Source organism: Pleurodeles waltl, chromosome 5, assembly GCF_031143425.1.
Source record: "Pleurodeles waltl isolate 20211129_DDA chromosome 5, aPleWal1.hap1.20221129, whole genome shotgun sequence".
In the NCBI taxonomy this organism is placed as follows: Eukaryota; Metazoa; Chordata; class Amphibia; order Caudata; family Salamandridae; genus Pleurodeles; species Pleurodeles waltl.
Genome location: NC_090444.1, coordinates 970,130,995 through 970,148,655, shown reverse-complemented (window position 1 = coordinate 970,148,655; position 17,661 = coordinate 970,130,995). Strand labels below are relative to the sequence as shown.

Sequence of the window (17,661 nt, the reverse complement as noted above, 5' to 3'; positions counted from 1 at the left end):
GTTCACAAGGGACAAAGCCATGCTGAGAACCAAATGTAAATTCATACCCACAGTCCATACTGATTTTCATTTGAATGAACATGTCATACAACCTTCATTCTTCCCAAATCCAACATCATGAGCAAAAAGATCATTACATTCCATGCATGTACATAGGTGCCTCATGTTCTACATAGGCAAGACTAAGTACATACATTCATCAGACTAACTCTTTGTCTCCTTTGGCTAGCCAAAAAGAGGTCGACCCCTGTCTAAACAAGGGATAGCTTGTTGGCTCTCAGTCTGCATCACTTTCTACCACAGCAAATCTAAGCGTGCGCTGTAGGTAAGAGTGATGGTACATTCACCATGAGCATGGTAGGACGCTGCAGTAAAGGGTGACCCTGCCTTATATACATATGCTGGAGAAGAATTCGTTACCACCCTGAATCTCAAATTCTGCAGCATTGGTATCTTTCATATTTTTCGATGCAGTCCTCCACCCTCCCTTGTTACAGGCTCATTCATTACATACTTTTTTCACCCTGGCGCTATGAAGTTGAAGTTTTGGTGAACTCCAGGGGTAGTGGAAGGGCTGGTACTTCCACATCATTCATGGTCTTTGGGTTGCTTCAAATTTGGTGGCTGTGCTACTAAACAAACAAGGTTGATGTGGCCTGTGACCATTTTAACACCTTTTACTGATATTTACGTTTACTGCGGATTCACAGCTTAATGATGGGGTTTCATTCAAGCATTTGAATATATGAAAGATACCAACGCTGGAGAACTGGAGTTACAGGTAAATAACCAATTCAACTTTAGGCTTCAATCTTACTGTAGGATGAATCCATCATCTTGGAAAAGGAGAAAAGATATGGCAAGGTAGAAGTCTTCAAACCAATCTACATATTGGAAGAGATATGACGAGATGCCAGGCTCCTAAGAGGTGAGAAAACTCTCAGTGGGTCAAATTCAGCATTTCATGATGACACAAATGTGAAAACAGCAAAAATGGAAGGGGCATTAAAAGCTGTATAAACTAAGCTAAATGATTTAACTGGCAGAGGCCTTGAAGTTCAGCAGGCATCAAGAAAGGCAATATAAACTAACTTGGGGTTAGATAAAGTCATTAATTATGAATTGAATATATTTTAAATATGAATGTTAGGTTCTGACATATTTATAAATGTAACATTTTGAGAGTTAGACTTAGGTTATTAAATTCTAAGTTATTCAAAGATATTTAAATGTCAGGTTTATAAATTAACTTTAAAATACAGTATAAAAAAGATTGCGCTAGAGTAAATATTATTTTAACTAAAACATTAAAGGTGAGTTTTAGCTTACTAAATTTTAAATTAAGTATATTTAAAGATTAGGTTGTGGATCATAAATGTAAAAAACATTTATATTACATAATAAAGGGTTTGCAACGCTTGTGCTGCCCCATTCCCGGTCTTCCATTTTGCTGCAAAGGCAGCTTACGCCTGGCCATTAATAAAATGTTTACCTACCTGACCTTGACAACACATAGGAAAGATTAAGGGTCCTACGTTGTCTGACCCTCTCCAAAACAAAGGGAGGGCACTAGACCTTCAAAAAGTCTATAAGCAGCCCCATACAATGACTACAGCCAAAGAGAATTTAGAGCAAGGACAGTTCATACCAATCTTCATTCGTATAGTGCCCTCAGTTTGGTGAAAAGAAACAAGAATGCCATTCATCAATGAGTTGAAAGATTTCTGAGCCCAAGTGCTTCTTACCATTCTATAAAATCATGACCAGTAAGTTACTTTATCTTGTACCATGCCAACCTTATCTTAAAGATCCCTGAGCATGAGAACTACGACTATCGAAGGAGGCCCCGATCAGTGAATGACCATGCTTGAAATTCTTTCCTCCTCCTTAGTCCCTTAATGTAATACACTCTCTAGTAATCTTTTCTGTACTGGCCACACAGTATCACTGTCATGCTGTCCCTTGATTTTCTCATAATAGAAGTTATATCCCGTACCTAAGAATGACATTAAAAACTTCAAACACGAACTACTCATGAAACACACAGTGACACTTTTTCCTGTCACCTATACTTCTACACAAAGAAACTAAAACAGGTCTACTATAATAACTCAAGGCATCACGTTATGGTCGAGAGCCTGCTTACAGTCCTTCAAGGTCTCTAAGAATGTCAAAGTCACTTAAGAGACAAAGCTTACGATTGCATTCTCAAGCCACCTCAATAACCGAAATCTCAGTATCTATATATGACAACAGCAAAATCCTGATCTAGTTGTCTGATGCTGATCTCAAACCCTTTGAGTCACCCTTCAAAGTGCCCTGGAGCATCAAAAAGAACCTAACTCATGAAAACTGCTCCCTCCAAGACTCCCTAGTGCCTCCAAGGAGATCCCTTCTCTCCTAAATATCCCTCACTGGTCAATATTACTCCCACACCCTCCACACAACACTCTCCACACCCCTCTTTAAACAGTCATAAACTTCAGTACATCCCTGATCTCAACCTGAACCCTGGATAGGTAATAGAACAGAAACAAGCTAATCACTTCTCACCCAGCCCGAGAATGTGCTCTCTTCTGCACCCATGGTCTTCCCCCCCCCTCAACACAACACCAGCTATTGGGTATATTCTCCCTCATTTTTCCCACACAGCTCATTCCAAGACCTTCACAGTATTCTCCAATTGCTACAGCTATAAACCCCATCCACAGTCATTAACACATATAGCATTCAAAGACCTTTATAATCTTCCCGCCACAACTCTTACAATGAACACCACTTAAAAACTTCAAACCATCCCCAAATCTAGATTCCCACCCCCCTCCCAACAAATAGATCAATTTCCTCACTCCTAATCAATCAGGAGATTGAGTAAGCCCAACATGTTTCATTCAGTTCCACCTTTTAGTCAAAGCTGGACACCCTTACTATGGCAATAGGATCTTTGACATCTGTCTTTTCAAACTTCTGCCAAAGGTTCTCTGCACTGGTGAACATACTCAAACACCAACCTTCAACCATCCTAACATACCCACCCTAAGACGCTTCCATGAAGACTACATTTTCACATAACCAGGATCTACGTTCATGAGGGGAACCTACCACCTATCCAACAAAAAATGTTGAAGAGCTACTCCAAGACAATGTCACTAATAAAGCCAATCAAGGGGGATACCCTATCCCCGCTGTTATGACCACAAAGAGAAAAACTCACAACCTGTTCCGAAAGAGGCATCGACCACAACAGTTTGTTAGAAATCAAATAAACCTATGTGAACGAGGAAAGGGTTTTCGGGCTTATCTTTATCGTGGATTGTTAAAGATTAATTGTACTGTACACAGAGATATTCAAGGGAGACTCCTGGGCCGACACTTTATAAATGGGTGCTCCTGTAAACTCTGAATAGAGTCATATTCTAATTTGGGCTATGTCTTCCATTGTCTCAAATCCTACACTTTAGTTGTATTTACGTAACAGTCTCCATGTTGCTTTTCTGAAACAGTTACATTTATTGCTATGCATGCAAATGAACGCCAAAATTGTCCAAGAATGTGCAACACCCTAAAATGCAATTATTCAAAAAAGTCATACTATGTTTAGAAGGGCCATTCTTAATTCTGAATTTATGTTCTTCTTCTTTTGTATTCCTATACTGTTTGTGTCAATTGAAAGGGCACTGCAAATAATTGTTGGTTATGTTTTTATTGTTTTTTTTTTTAAAACAGAGATACTGCATCAGGTGGAGAGGACGAGGAGTATGATGAACATGATTACCAGGATAATGATGATCACTATTGGTCAACTGAGGTGGAGGCCCCAGATGTTACAAATAACTTGTCTTTTTATCCTCCTGAGCCAGTGGAAGTACCCGAGATTGTGGTCTCCCAATTTGCTATTGGAAAACTCTCCAGGTGAATTTAAAGTCTGGAATATGTTTTGCTCTGACTGTTCACACTATCCAGTGTCTAATACTTTGTTAAGATCAGAAATTTGAAAGATCATTTTAAGTCACTATCCACACCTTAATCATAATCTGAGAATTATGTGATCTAAATGAAAGGAAATTTGAACAGTTAGTTGGAAATGGTTATTTTCAGGAAGTTTACTCAGACTGATATGACAAGTCCTAGGGCATTGGCACTAGGTGGATCCTCCAGACCTTGGATAGGATTCTCATTTAAGATCTCCCAGGCCCCTTAGTAGACAAACCACAATGGCAAGACTCTTCCTACATACAGGTAGGTTAAGCAAAGATGGCGTTCACCACTTTGACTCTGATGCTTTTTTATATTTAAACAAAATTTGGCTTCAACAGTGAGCAATGAACTCTCAGAACTAGAGGATCATATAGTACATTTCAAATGGCTTGACGATAAGCCCAATCAGTGGTTTGAATCTTTGATTTGAAATGCATATGAGAATCTAGGGGTAAGGAAATACAGAAAAATGTATAAATTGATATTGAAAACTTAAACATAATTTTAGCTCAGAATGTGTGCTCCATACAGCAAAAACAAGAACGCCTTGATGTAACTGCACACAATACAGGCTAATGTTTTTATTCTGTAGTTGAAGCTTCAGCTGAAAGTGCAGTGGAAGTGATTGAATAAAAGATGTAACAAAAAAGGACCACTTGTTGCACAGGATGAAGGCTTTTATTTTTAAACCATTCACCCCAGATCACTTAGACTAGAACGTATGTCAAATTGAGCCATGAAATCCTAAAGAAGAGTCTTAATCTTTATTGCTATTATTAAATCACACAGTTACTTCAAATTTTAGGTGTTAGGTCAGATTGTGCGGTAACCTGTGCGAACTAGATATGAGCAGAATTGCACAATCTAATTTTGATCTGATGCGCTTTAAGGCACAGATTAACTGAAATGCCAGTGGAGCATTGCACCCTATCTAAAGGCATTAGAGGCAGATGTTTAACTCAGCCCCGGTGTTGCTCCTGAGGTAGCATAGCATGCCCTTGTGTAGGTTACCTATTAGCGCTAATTTTAAAACATGCTTCCTGATTGGGCCTCTATGGTCACTAATGAAACAAAGAATTTGTTAGCAAATTCTCCCATTGAGCAAGCAAAGATTTTTTTCTTGGTATATTCTTGCTGAAAGGGAATATCATTCACCCATTAAAACCATTGATCTGTCAGGTTGCCTGAAGCAGATCCCATGTCATAGTCTTACAACATAAGTTGAAACTGACCTGTTTGATGCACTCTTATTTGCTAATCCAAATTATTGTGCACTTCCAAAGAGAGTGGTGTAGACCTCTGCAACTCACTCACTTTTCATTATTCCTTCTGTTCCTATCTACCACTTGGAACCTCCTTTGAGATATCAAAGGGCCTGATTATGACCTTGGTGGAGGGGATTACTTTGTCACAAACGTGACAGATATCTTGTCCGCAGTATTTTAAGTTCCATAGGATATAATCAAACTTGTAATATGGCTGACTGGATATCCATCACGTTTGTGACAGAGTAATCCCCTCTGCCAAGGTCTTAATCGGGCCCAAAGTTATTTTTGACCAGCAGTCAGTGCAAGGGCTCCTCTATCCTCTGGAGCTTTATGTGGAAGGCTGCAGACCTTCTGACAGGGGTCTTCTAAATGAAATCAACATATGTCTTTTTTCCCTCTGTGAAGCGGGTTATGTTGTTAATTCTATCCCGTACATTTAATCCCTGATCAAGTACAATGAAAGTGCAGGATTCAAAGGATTTCTTCTTCAGCATTTTATACCATATTTGCAGAAAAGTGATGTTTGTCCCCAACTATAACCAGATCTACAGGAAAAGCATGTTCCCAGTGAATAACAGCCATATCTAAAGAGTAGCAAGAGGACAAATGTAATGGGTCTATTTAAGCAAAAATGTTTAATGAAGAATCATCACACAGATTTCCTAAAGCTACATTAACTCTCCAATCCAATGTTACGTTGTGTTATATGTTTTGAATAGTATTTGATCGCTTCTTGGGGTTTCTTGGAATTTGGTGCTTTACTACACTGCGCAGAACCAACAGGACTAATTTAGTGAGGGTCAAATTTGTTAAACCGCCAGCAGCTTCCTGAATCTAAGATTCCAAAATGTTGGTGTCAGCAGAGAAGTACCCCCCAACCACGTTAGCCAGCTTCTGAAGTGGGTTATTTTTTAAGGTGACCTTAAATTGTCAGCCAGTGCACAAGTAGTTTTATCCTTTACACATTACATCTAGACTTAGCACTTCCACTTTCTTTGATTTGAGCCACTCACTCAATGACACAGATTCTGAACTATCACTGAACCAGTGAATATCTGAATAACACAGTAAGCAACATGAAGGGTACCCAAAGAGCAGCATCACATCAATATCCACAAATCATTTTTTTTCAAAAATTATTCACCTGACCATTCTGCAGTTGCAAGCCGTCTTTCAAACTGGATCCCGTCTCAAAAGCCTTACACACCTTGTCCTCTGTTGTCAGACATGATCCAGAACCATACCTAGATTTTGCATGATCCACTCAACCCATCTGGCTCAGATGAACTAAGTCATACAATAAACAAGCATGTTGGACAGAACAGCGCACTACATACATGCACAGGACTGAAGTACTCAGCCTATGGGGAACAAATTTTATAGGGTGGGGAAGCAGGTAGGACTTCTCCCCACTATTGATGCAGGTAAAAATCTTGTGCCCCTGAACAGTTGATTAATTTTACACCAACTTTCAGTTTATCCCGAGCCTGATGATTCAAAGGGGAAGTAGCCACTCTCCATTAGGGGTAAGGGTTACCCTTTGGATATACCCCTTTACCAGCAAAACTCAATATTATTCTGGTATACATAATGGGTTACAAGGTGCATTCACCTGCAGAGTTGCAGGATGTCGAGTTCACGGGGGTAAAAAACACAGACAAGGTCAGGAAATGCACAAAGGTTCCAGGTGGCACATCTGTCCAATTGGAATGAGGTCTCATCAGTATATCTGTTGTTTCTGTATTTGGCCTTCAGGTTAACATCTGAATATGAAAGTGATCAGATAGTGTGACACAAGCTACAAATGTTCATAACATCCCCCAAACACTACTGAATTCATCCCCTAGCCCCGTTTATCTGTTGAGTACTGAAATTTATATTTGGCTAGGTTAATGTGTAGTACTGGTAGATAATCCATTTGCATGGCAATCTGCTGATTGTGGCAGCAGGTGCACAAGGTTTTTATCATATTCACTAAAGTAAGTTTTTTGTTTCTTCCTGTTGTCTGATGCACCACATTACTAATGCATTGCTCATCCAACCCTTGGGCCCTGTCTCGTGCAGATTATTTTAGTGCACAGGAACCTGCAAAAAGGTGTAGATGGTTGATCTGTAAGTTATTTCAGTTACACCACCCTCGAAGGAACATACCTCCTCACCCAACAACCCGGCTGGCATGTGTCTTGATAACCAGTTTCAGATAAATTGCTCCGACTGATTCCATGTGATCTGGCCACCAGTAGTGCTCCACACAAGCCTTTTCTGAGAGCCAAATATTCTCTGCATATGGCCCAAGACTTTTTCAAACCTCACAAGTATTTGATCTCTGAGGTGCCCTGTATTGGTGCTCATCCAGAAATCCTGCCTGAATGAATGTGGGGAGAAGTCTTACTGCCCATCCCAAACCTCAAGGTTCCTTTATGGCTAATCTCGCAACAGCCTTAATCTTAACTCTGTCTTTATTGAATGGATATTTTTCCGCTCTAGTTTCATTGTAACACCCTATGCTTATATATGATGAACTACAAAAATTCCGTCTCTCCACTTAGGCACATTACCTGCATCTTCTAATATATCAGAAAAATCCAGGTCTTACTAGTAGTCTGTATACATCTGCATATATTCCCTAATGCCTATTTATTTTGGGACATGCAAATGAAAAATTCCAGGTAATTGTAGGGCTGCTGTCACTGTTTTGAACTGGTTGGTAAAACACAGTGGTGTGGATAAAAGACTTAATGGCAGACTGGAGAATTCCCCTATCCCACCTGCCCAACTGAATTGCAGTAATCTGCAATGGGGCAGAAAATCAGAAACATTATGAGTGTGTGTTTCTTATTCACCTCATTGCCCAAGAGAAGGGCAATGGTTTACATATATAGCTGCATCCGCCATCCTTTTTTGTGTGAAAATCAGTATAAAAGGCAAATAAGACTTCTAGGCTAAAGATCAGGTGTTCTTAGGGAAACTGTTTCCCTAACACATTTCACCCTCAGCCTGTTTGGGCTCTGAAGACCAATGAATACGGATAAAGCAAACAATTATATAAAACTTATAAAGACTGCATGGTGGGAGCTCATTCTGAATCCATTATTTATGCGCTTCTCCCTATAATGAGTTAAATTCCCTAGCACTTACAAAATGGAAAGTAAGACCCATAAAGTGTTTTCAAAGTGCAGTGATATCTCGGAAAAATGGAACAGCGATATTCTTTCATTTATGGAGTCTGTGACACCCATAGGCCCACACACAGAAGGTGAGGCTTAATCGGACGAATCCTCTATATCAAAACAATAGCACCTTGAGATACACCTTAACAGAGAAGATCTGATAGAGACTTCTAGCTGCAGATTCCTTACCTTTAAACCCTGGCGTTAGTTTTGAATCCGGAATTTTTTGCTGAGCAATACTCTGTGTGCCCTGTCGGGTGGCATCGTTCAGATCCCCGTGGCATCATCGTCGTCATTCGAGCCGTCTGTGATGTCACGTTCGTCTAAAAAGGCACCACGCCGGGGCACATACGTCAGGTCTTTTCCTTCTACGCCGGATAAGTGCAGGTCCGGGATCGAGCTACCCTCTCCCTTTTTTGGCAGGCCTTTTTCAACATTTTTTGTGGAAGCTTTTTTGTCTGTGCGAGGTGTCCTCGAGGAAGACTGGGTTCAAGCTGTATGGAGCATGCCATCGCGCCATGTCGGTGATGGACCCCCACCAGGTATGTCTCTGGTGCCTCGGCAGAGACCATGACTCAGTCATGTTCCGATTGCCGGGCCATGGCCCGAAAGCTTTGAGAGAGTGGTCTCTGAAGCTCGTGGCAGGCTGGCAGTCGACATCGGTTGGCGTGGATCCTAGGAGGTCACGGTCCCACTCGAGGAGGAGGTCGCTGGACCACTCCATTAGCCCCTAGTCCTCTTCTTCACACTCGATGTCCTCGGGGCACTCGGGGAAGAGGCACAAGAAGACGAAGAAGTCCAAAAGGACTTCGGCTTTGTCATGCCCGTCGGCCGCCAAGGCGACTCAGGAACATCAACGTTCCATGCACGGTTCAGCGGAACCGATGCCAAGGCTGACTTCTCGTCTCCCCCCACTATCTGGGAGTTGGAGCGACCTACTCAATTTAAAGAATTTTACGAAGCCATGCGCCTAGTATTTGAGCAGGCTGCCCCCACTGGTGAGCCTTCGGGCACCACGGGGACAGCAGGGGCCCCATCGAATTCCACGTCGGTGTCTTCGGCCCTGACGCCATTGGGGACCCCAGGATCCGATATCTGATCCGGATCAACACCGGTTCCACACAGTCGACCTCCTCCGGCGTCTGTCCCAACATCAACTCTTCCCTCACTGCCGGCACCCACCAGTGGTGCGAGCCCCTTCCTCATTCCGGATTATCCAAAGCCGGAACGATGTTGTACGACGCCGTTTCTGACTTCAACAGCGCCCACCAGGCCCAGATCATTGCCTGAGGCTTATGTTGAACAGCCAGGGAAAGGTGGGGAATGGGAGGGGTCTGAGGACCCTTTAGAATATGGATTGGAGCAGGACTGGTATGCAGATCTAGGGGAAGCCAGTGGACTGGATACTTCTCCAGACACTGGCATTCTCTCACATCCTTCTGTGGCTACGGAGGAGGGAGCTTCATATGCCATGGTGGTGCGTAGAGCAGCTGAGGTACTGGAGCTAGAGTTGCCTACGGTGGTGGTCAGGACTAACATCCTGACACAGGTGCTTCAGCCGGAGTTTTCCACATCGAAATCAATGTTAGCCTTCAACGAAGCCCTCACTGATCTCCTACTGGGGACGAGGTCCAAACCCAGCACAGGGGCTCCTGTAAATAGGACAATTGGCTGCCACTATCGACCAGCTCTTACTGACCCTAGGTTTCTTACCCTACACCCCACCCCAGAGAGCTTGGTAGTCCAGACCTCCACATCCAATGGTGCCTTCCCTTCCAGTCCCCTGCATAGGGAATCCAAGAGGCTGGATCAGCTTGGTAAGAAGATGTTTTCTTCATCCAGCCTGGCATTGAGGTCCATAAACACCTCATGCCTATTTGGCTGTTTTTCCCATACTTTATGGGACAGAGTGGCACCGGTGCTGCCCCTGGTACCGGAGGGCGTACGAAACACTCTTACTCAAGCCGTCAAAGAAGGAAGAGATTCAGCCAAGTTTACGATTCGGTGTGGTTTGGAGACGACCGACTCGCTGGGCAGGGCAATTTCATCGACAGTGGCCCTTCAACGCCACGCCTGGCTTAGTACTTCTGGCTTTTTCGGGGGATGTCCAGACAAACCTTATGGCCATGCCCTTCGATGGCTCATGCGTTTTTGTAGAAAAGGCAGACTCCGCGGTTCAAGGACTCTCAGGCTATGGCCAGGACCTTGGGCCTCTCTGCGCCAGCTCGTCAGCAGTCTGCCTTTTGTCCCTTTCGAGGCTTCAGAAGGGGTGGGGTACCATGCCACCTTCAAATCAGCCACCGTCCTCCATCACCACAGCATCCAGGACGAAGTTGTGGTACCTTTAGACTCAGAGGGCCTAGCTGGAGGTCAGCAACCACCCAGCCCCACTCTTCCGCAGCACCCAAGTCCTCCTAGTGTGATTATGCAAGTCCACACGCGTCCAGTTGGAGGGAGGATTCAATTTTATCTCCCTCACTGGCGGTCCATAACTTCGGACAAATGGGTCTTGCAGATCATACAGAAGGGCTATTTCCTCCCCTTCCAGTCTTTCCCTCCCTCTATGCCTCCTTTAAAGAATGGCGGATGGTGGATCATTTAATCTTACTCCGTGAGGAAGTTACGGCTGTCTTGGCCAAGGGAACCATAGAAAGGGTCCCAATGTCAGAAAAAGGCAGTGGTTGTTATTTCTGCTACTTTATGCTTCCAAAAAAGAACAAGGGTCTTCGCCCTATCTTGGATTTGCAGGACGTCAGTCTCTTCCTCAAAAAGGAGAAATTCAAGATGCACACTCTTGCTCAGGTTTTGTCCGCCCTAGACCAAGAAGACTGGATGGTAGCGTATTTTCACATCCCCATCCTGCCTGCCCTCAGGCACTACTTGTGATTCAAGGTGGGCCACAAGCACTTTCAGTTTACCGTGCTCCCCTTCGGTCTCACCAGTGCCCCTCTGGTGCTCACCTAGGTGATGGCGGTGTTAGCAGCTCATCTGCTCAGGTTGCGGGTTTCAGATTTCCCCTACCTCGACGACTGGCTGTTGAAGGCTTCTATGCCCCAGGCTCTCGTCACCCACTTTCAGACTACGGCGGACCTTGTGCATTCGCTGGGATTCACTATAAATGTACCAAAGTCACACCTGACTCCCTCTCAGAATATTCCTTTCATCTGAGCCGTTTTGGACACAGTGCTGTTTTGGGCTTATCCTCCTGAGCAACGAATCAAGGATATTCAGGTTATGATACCGATGGTCCGGTCTCTATCCTGGATTTCAGTGAGACAGACTCTGAGGCTGTTGGGACACATGGCCTCCTGCATCCTGTTAGCCAAGCATGCCAGATGGCATAGGAGGGCTCTGCAGTGGGACTTGAAGTTCTTGTGGGCACAGCATCAAGGGAATCTTACCGACACGGTTCAGATCTCAAAGGGAACTTGAAAAGACCTGCAGTGGTGGTTAGTGAACTGCGATTAGGTCAGAGGCAGACTCCTCTCCCGTCCCCAGACAGATCTCACAGTAGTGACAGATGTGTCACTTCTGTGATGTGGTGGCCATCTGGGAGAGGTGGAGATAAGAGGGCTCTGGTCTGTGATCTCTGTCGGAATCCGGACTCCATATCAACTTACTAGAGCTCCGGGCGATCCGATTAGCATTGAAAGCATTTCTTCCTGTTGTAAGAGGGAAGATAATGCAGGTGTTCATGGACAACACCACTGCAATGTGGTACTGCAACAAGCAGGGCGGTGTGGGGTCGTGCGTCTCTGGACATGGCTGGAACAGCAGGGCATAACCCTGGTAATTCAACACCTGGCAGGTTCTCTGAACGCTAGGCCAGACGAACTAAGTCGTCAGTGCCTAGCAGATCACGAATGGTGTCTCCACCCGGAGGGGGCTCAAGGACTCTTTCAGCAGTGGGGAGAGCCTTGGTTAGATCTGTTCGCCTCTGTAAAGAATGCGCAATGTCAGCAGTATTGCATGTTGGAGTTTCCAAGCGGCAATCGCTCGGCAACGCTTTTCATCGCTAGTGGAGTTTGTGCCTCCTGTACGCCTTTTCACCCTTCTGCCCATACCACTTCAGCCCAGAGTTCTCAAGAAGATCAAGAACGACCGGGCCCAAGTAATCCTAGTGGCTCCAGATTGGGCACAGAGAGTCTGGTATTCCGAGCTTCTGAAATTGAGCATCGATCCTCTGATCAGGCTGCCCCTTCAGGAGGATCTTCTGTCACAGCAGCAGGTGAGGGTTCTCCACCCGAACCGGTCAACTCCGTGCCTTCATGCGTGGAGATTGAGCAGCAGCAGTTAATGGATTTGACCTTCCTCCTGAAGTCTGTAAAGTTATTTTGGCAGCGAGGCGGCCCTCCATTAAAACGGTTTATGCCTGCCGTTGGAAACGCTTTGTATATTATTGTACAGAAAGGTCTATTGATCCTCTTTCTGCTTTTCTTTCTGATATCCTTCTCTTTATACTACCCCTTGCCCAGCAGGGTTCTGCCTAGGGTACTCTCAAGGGCTATCTTTCTGCCTTCCTTCGGTTACCTGATCAGCCTTCACTTTTCAAATCTCCCACTGTACATAGATTCCTCAAAGGGCTTGTACATATGTCTCCCCCTATGTCCTTTGTTATGCCCCAATGGGACCTAAATCTGGTCCTCACATTTCTTATGTGTGCTACCTTCAAGCCCTTACACAACTGCCCCTTCCGGATGCTCACCATTCTTAGTGGCAATAACACCTGCCAGGAGGGTGAGTGAGATGCAGGCTCTTTCATCCAAACCACTGTATCGCACCATGTTTTCAGACCGGGTGGTTCTCACTAGTGCCTCTTTCCTCCCCAAGGTGGGGACCCCATTTCATCTGGGTCAGAACATCACTCTACCCACCTTCTTTGCTGCACCTCATCCCTCTAAACAAGAGGAGCAACTTCGCCGGCTGGACCCAAAAAGAGCATTGTCGTTCTACCTTGACCGCACAAAAGAGTTCCAGGTGGATGGCCAACTCTTTGTGGGGTACGTGGGAGCAAAGAAGGGTCAAGCAGTGCAGAAACCTACCATTTTGCACTGGTTCATTCTCTGCATTAAGATATGCTACGCATTGGCCAGAAAGCAACCTCCTGAGGGCTCATTCTACCAGAGGCAAAGCTGCAACCACTGCACTAGCTCAGTGCATACCAGTCCTGGATATCTGTCAGGCAGCAACATGGGCATCCTTGCACACGTTTGCAAAACATTACTACCTGGACAATCGGGTCCAAAGGGACGGTCATGTTGCCCGTTCTGTCCTACAGGACTTTTTAGTGTAAAGGAGATTTATCTGCAGCCCACCGCCAGGAGGTTATGGCTTAGGAATCTATTCAAAGGTAAGGAATCTGCAGCTAGAAGTCTCTATCAGATGAACAAGTTACTTACCTTCGGTAACGCATTATCTGTTAGAGACTGTATCTAGCTGCAGATTCCTTACACCCACCCATGCCTCTCCGCTCTGCCGGTATGTCTAGTAGGGTTAGGGTTTATCCCTTTTAGGGCCCTAGTTTTGCACAAACTGTTGGTTCTATCCATGACTCTGCACTTCTGGTGTGGAAGTTCGTGGGTAAAAGAACTGATGTATACGCTCCGTAGTGGTGCCTTTATAGACAACAATGATGTCACAGACGGCTCCAACGATGCAGATGACACCACGCCGAGCGATGGCAAGCACAGGGTATTGCTCAGCAAAAGATTCCAGATTCGAAGCTGACGCCAGGGAATTCAAAGGTAAGGAACCTGCAACTAGATAAGAGTCTCTACCAGATAATGCGTTACCGAAGGTAAGTAACTTGTTCACCTAGACTTATACTTACAACAATAGAAACAGACCCAACAAACCACACCATAACATCACATTGCCAGATGAAATCACTTCAGTTCCCGGGCATAGTCTTTCTGCTATTCTTGGACACGATGTTGTGCAATTGCATCCATGCCTAGGAGGTAGAGGAAAGAAATCCTGGAACATGCACTTGCTTAATGAAGCTTTGCAATCTCTAATAGATTTAACAAGAAGGGCACTGATTTGTAAGTTTGTAAGATTTGCCCGATGAAGGAGAATACTTGGTGCTCTGTGAATATTGTCTATGTGGGACCCTCAGTTTTCATTCTAATTTCTGAGTTCAAACACTTATTAAATGCTTTGCAGTCCATTTTGATTGACCACATTAGACACTATTTTACACTGCCTCACAATGTAGTTCTGATGACCCTGGCAGCCTACCAGTGCCTGGAGAAATGTCAATTTCAAATCAGGAAGACATTTATACATTTATCAACCTTATCAGTGGTGTGATATTTCTCCTTATCATGCTTCTAATGCAGGTATTGCAGCTGCAAACACTAATGTTAATATTGTGTTCGGTAGGTGCAGCTAAACGTTGCAACACAGTATATCCTGAAAATCAGTATAAGCACTAAATTAATCAGTTCTGTGACAAAGAATTAATCTGGAGGTCTGCATGCACTTTGTGGAATACACGGTTTGCTTTGACCACTTGCCACACTCCTTGGCAGTTTTAGCTTTAAATTACACATATGAAGATCGCACCCAAACCTATCCCAATCTAAAGGGCAACCCAGAAATACCATTATTCTTCTCCCGCTCCCCCTTAATCTCCCTAACAACTACATGGCCAAAAGTCTGCAACCAATGGATCATTTGTGACCTTGGGCCCCTCCTTCACTTTTGTTGGCCCCAAAAGACTGCTCTACTCAATATTTACATATTTTTTACCTCTGCCTTCTCGAAACCACCTCTTCTTAGCCTTATCCTGCTTTGGAGACTTTGACACTGTCAGCCATTCCACTGTGCTTGCAACTCACGATAAGTAGGCATTGCAGTGCTAGCTCTTGATTGTTTTTCATCTTAACTCTCAAGTCACTCATTCTCTGTCTCCTTTTGCTGCTTTCTTTCCTCATCCACTCCCTTGCCTTTGACTTCCTTTAAATCTCCCATGTGGCACTCAACATCATTTCCTATTGGGGTAAAAAAAGTCTGTTTTTCCTCTATGAACATGTATGTTCTAAAGACACGTCTTTTTTCCTTTTCATTAATTCACCCTTCAGCTGCATTCCCAACTTAGTGATAGTATTTCTGCAATTTATTGCCAGATAACTCTCCTATCCCAAATATATGTCATCAATGTACTTACTCCAGTATTGGAACTTTCATAGATTCACATGCTTGAATCATTCCCCGTCGTCGAGATGGGAGCCCCTGGTACAAATTACACAAGTAGTGTTGAAATATATTAACAAATGGGCCCTAGGCCTCTTCAATTTAACAGTCTATCAGAATCATTTTAGAAAAAGGACCAAACTTGAGCATCCACCAATCAGACGACACCACCCTTTAGAATCCTCCTGAGAGAAGCTCCAGCACCTCAGATTTTCTACTGCACGTCGTGCTAGGGAGTCTCCTCAGAGCTCTGCTCTTTATTCACACCTTTTGGATTAGCTTCAACATATTTTCCTCTGAGAAAAACTTCTCTGAACTGATTGGAATAACACCTTCAATATGTCTGATAAAGAGAAAAAGGGTTTATTCAGAAATTGCAAAACTTGTGGTAAGAAGAGACTACATTCTGAAGACCCTCATCAGGATTGTATATACTGCCTCTATCCAGACCACTCAGCCAAGGACTGTAAAGTTTGTCGTACCTTTTCCTCTAAGACTCTTAAGGATAGAGAAGGCAGATTATTGATTTGGCTGCAAAAAATTAAATACAGAGAGAATCCAGTCTCTGACTCTGATAGTGTTGACTCTTCAATATCTAAAAAGTCATCAAAAAGGGCGAGATCAGACACAAGATCTCCCTCCCAACAATCAAGAAAAGCCCTCAAAAAGACTGCTTCAGGGTCTTACAAGGGCCACAGCCCATCTACTTCACCTCAAAAATCTTCCAGAAAAGGGGAGAGAGGTCATGCAAGCTGTTCTGAGAGGCATAAAAAGTCATCCTCTGTACCTCCATCTGTGCCTTTCAAGAGACCTTCCTCTACTTCTACAAAAAAGGCACCGTCGACGATGGATTCATCGTCGGCGAGACCGTCGGTGAGTGCTTTTTCAACGGCAACGACGACTTGCACCTTTCCACTGTCGACGACAGTTCGAACGATGACATCATCGACGACGAGTGCCCCACCGTCGACGAGAGCGGCATCGACGACCTCATCGTCGACGAACGTCTACACCTCATCATCGTCGACGGCGGTTATGGCGGTATCGGCATTACCATCTTCGACTGCCTCGTCGACGGTAGATTCTTTGGTAAGGCTGTCATCGATCAAAATCTCCATGCGCTCGCCATCGGCGACACCACCGTCGACGAAGACTATGTATTCGCCATTCAACACCGGCGACGACATTGTCGACGAGGGAAAAACATCATAAAACACATGAAAAACTTACCCCAAAGCACACCTCACCTAGTAAGGTGACCTCTCTCATTCCAGTGCATTTGTTAGCGGCAGATGAAGACTCGGACGACGAGGGACCATTTGGGACAGCCCATCGCAATTAAGCGTCAAATATCGGGACGAAGATTAATTTGATGAATCTTATGACCCTCAATGTTATGGAGTAGACCAACAATATCAAGAAGGGGCGTACATTCCATCCTCCTTACCGTCTGACCTCAGTGCAATGCTGGCTGATTACAGCAGCTGTTTTCCTCCTCAAGGGGAGCAACCTCCTCCATCGCCCATCTCCAGGGTTACCACTCCACGTCAGAGACTGGTTTACCTCTAACAAATGTGGCTACGCCGGATATGACTCTACCTCAGGACACTGACATGTCAGAAGGTGATTACAAAGAAGGGGAGCTCCTTGACATTCATTCCGAGTGGGATGAATACATCATTCCTGCTCCTCCTTCTCCTTCCCATTCCAAGGTGAAGTCCCCATCAGATGACATCAGAGGATTTCATAATCTCCTTGAAAGAGCAGCTAAGTGTTTCGCTTTGCCAATGCCATTAAACAGACAGATTGTTTTCTTTATGATTTTAAAGAGCTGTTTAAAAAAATCTGTGCGCTCTATTCCGCTGGTCAGTTACTTATGGGAAGAAAGCCTAAAAGTGATGCACAATCCTTCTACTGTCACAGCAGTGCTGCCTTGTTTGGACAAAAAATACAAGACACCAGACGATGCACTGGCGTGCCTAATTGGTCATCCTCATCCGTACTCAGTGGTGGCTCAGGCGGCACAGAGGAAGTCCAAGAATCCGTCT

At 44.3% G+C, this 17,661-nt stretch overlaps 1 protein-coding gene across 1 annotated transcript in view; it reads left to right on the top strand.

Moving 5' to 3' along the window:
- The window catches only part of DHX57 (DExH-box helicase 57), a 531,935-nt gene that overhangs the window by 90,051 nt on the left and 424,223 nt on the right, over positions 1-17,661 (top strand). The window contains exon 4 of the mRNA XM_069235106.1: positions 3,727-3,912. Within this exon, the coding sequence (XP_069091207.1) occupies positions 3,727-3,912 (186 nt within the window). The remainder of the gene's footprint in view (positions 1-3,726; positions 3,913-17,661) is intronic.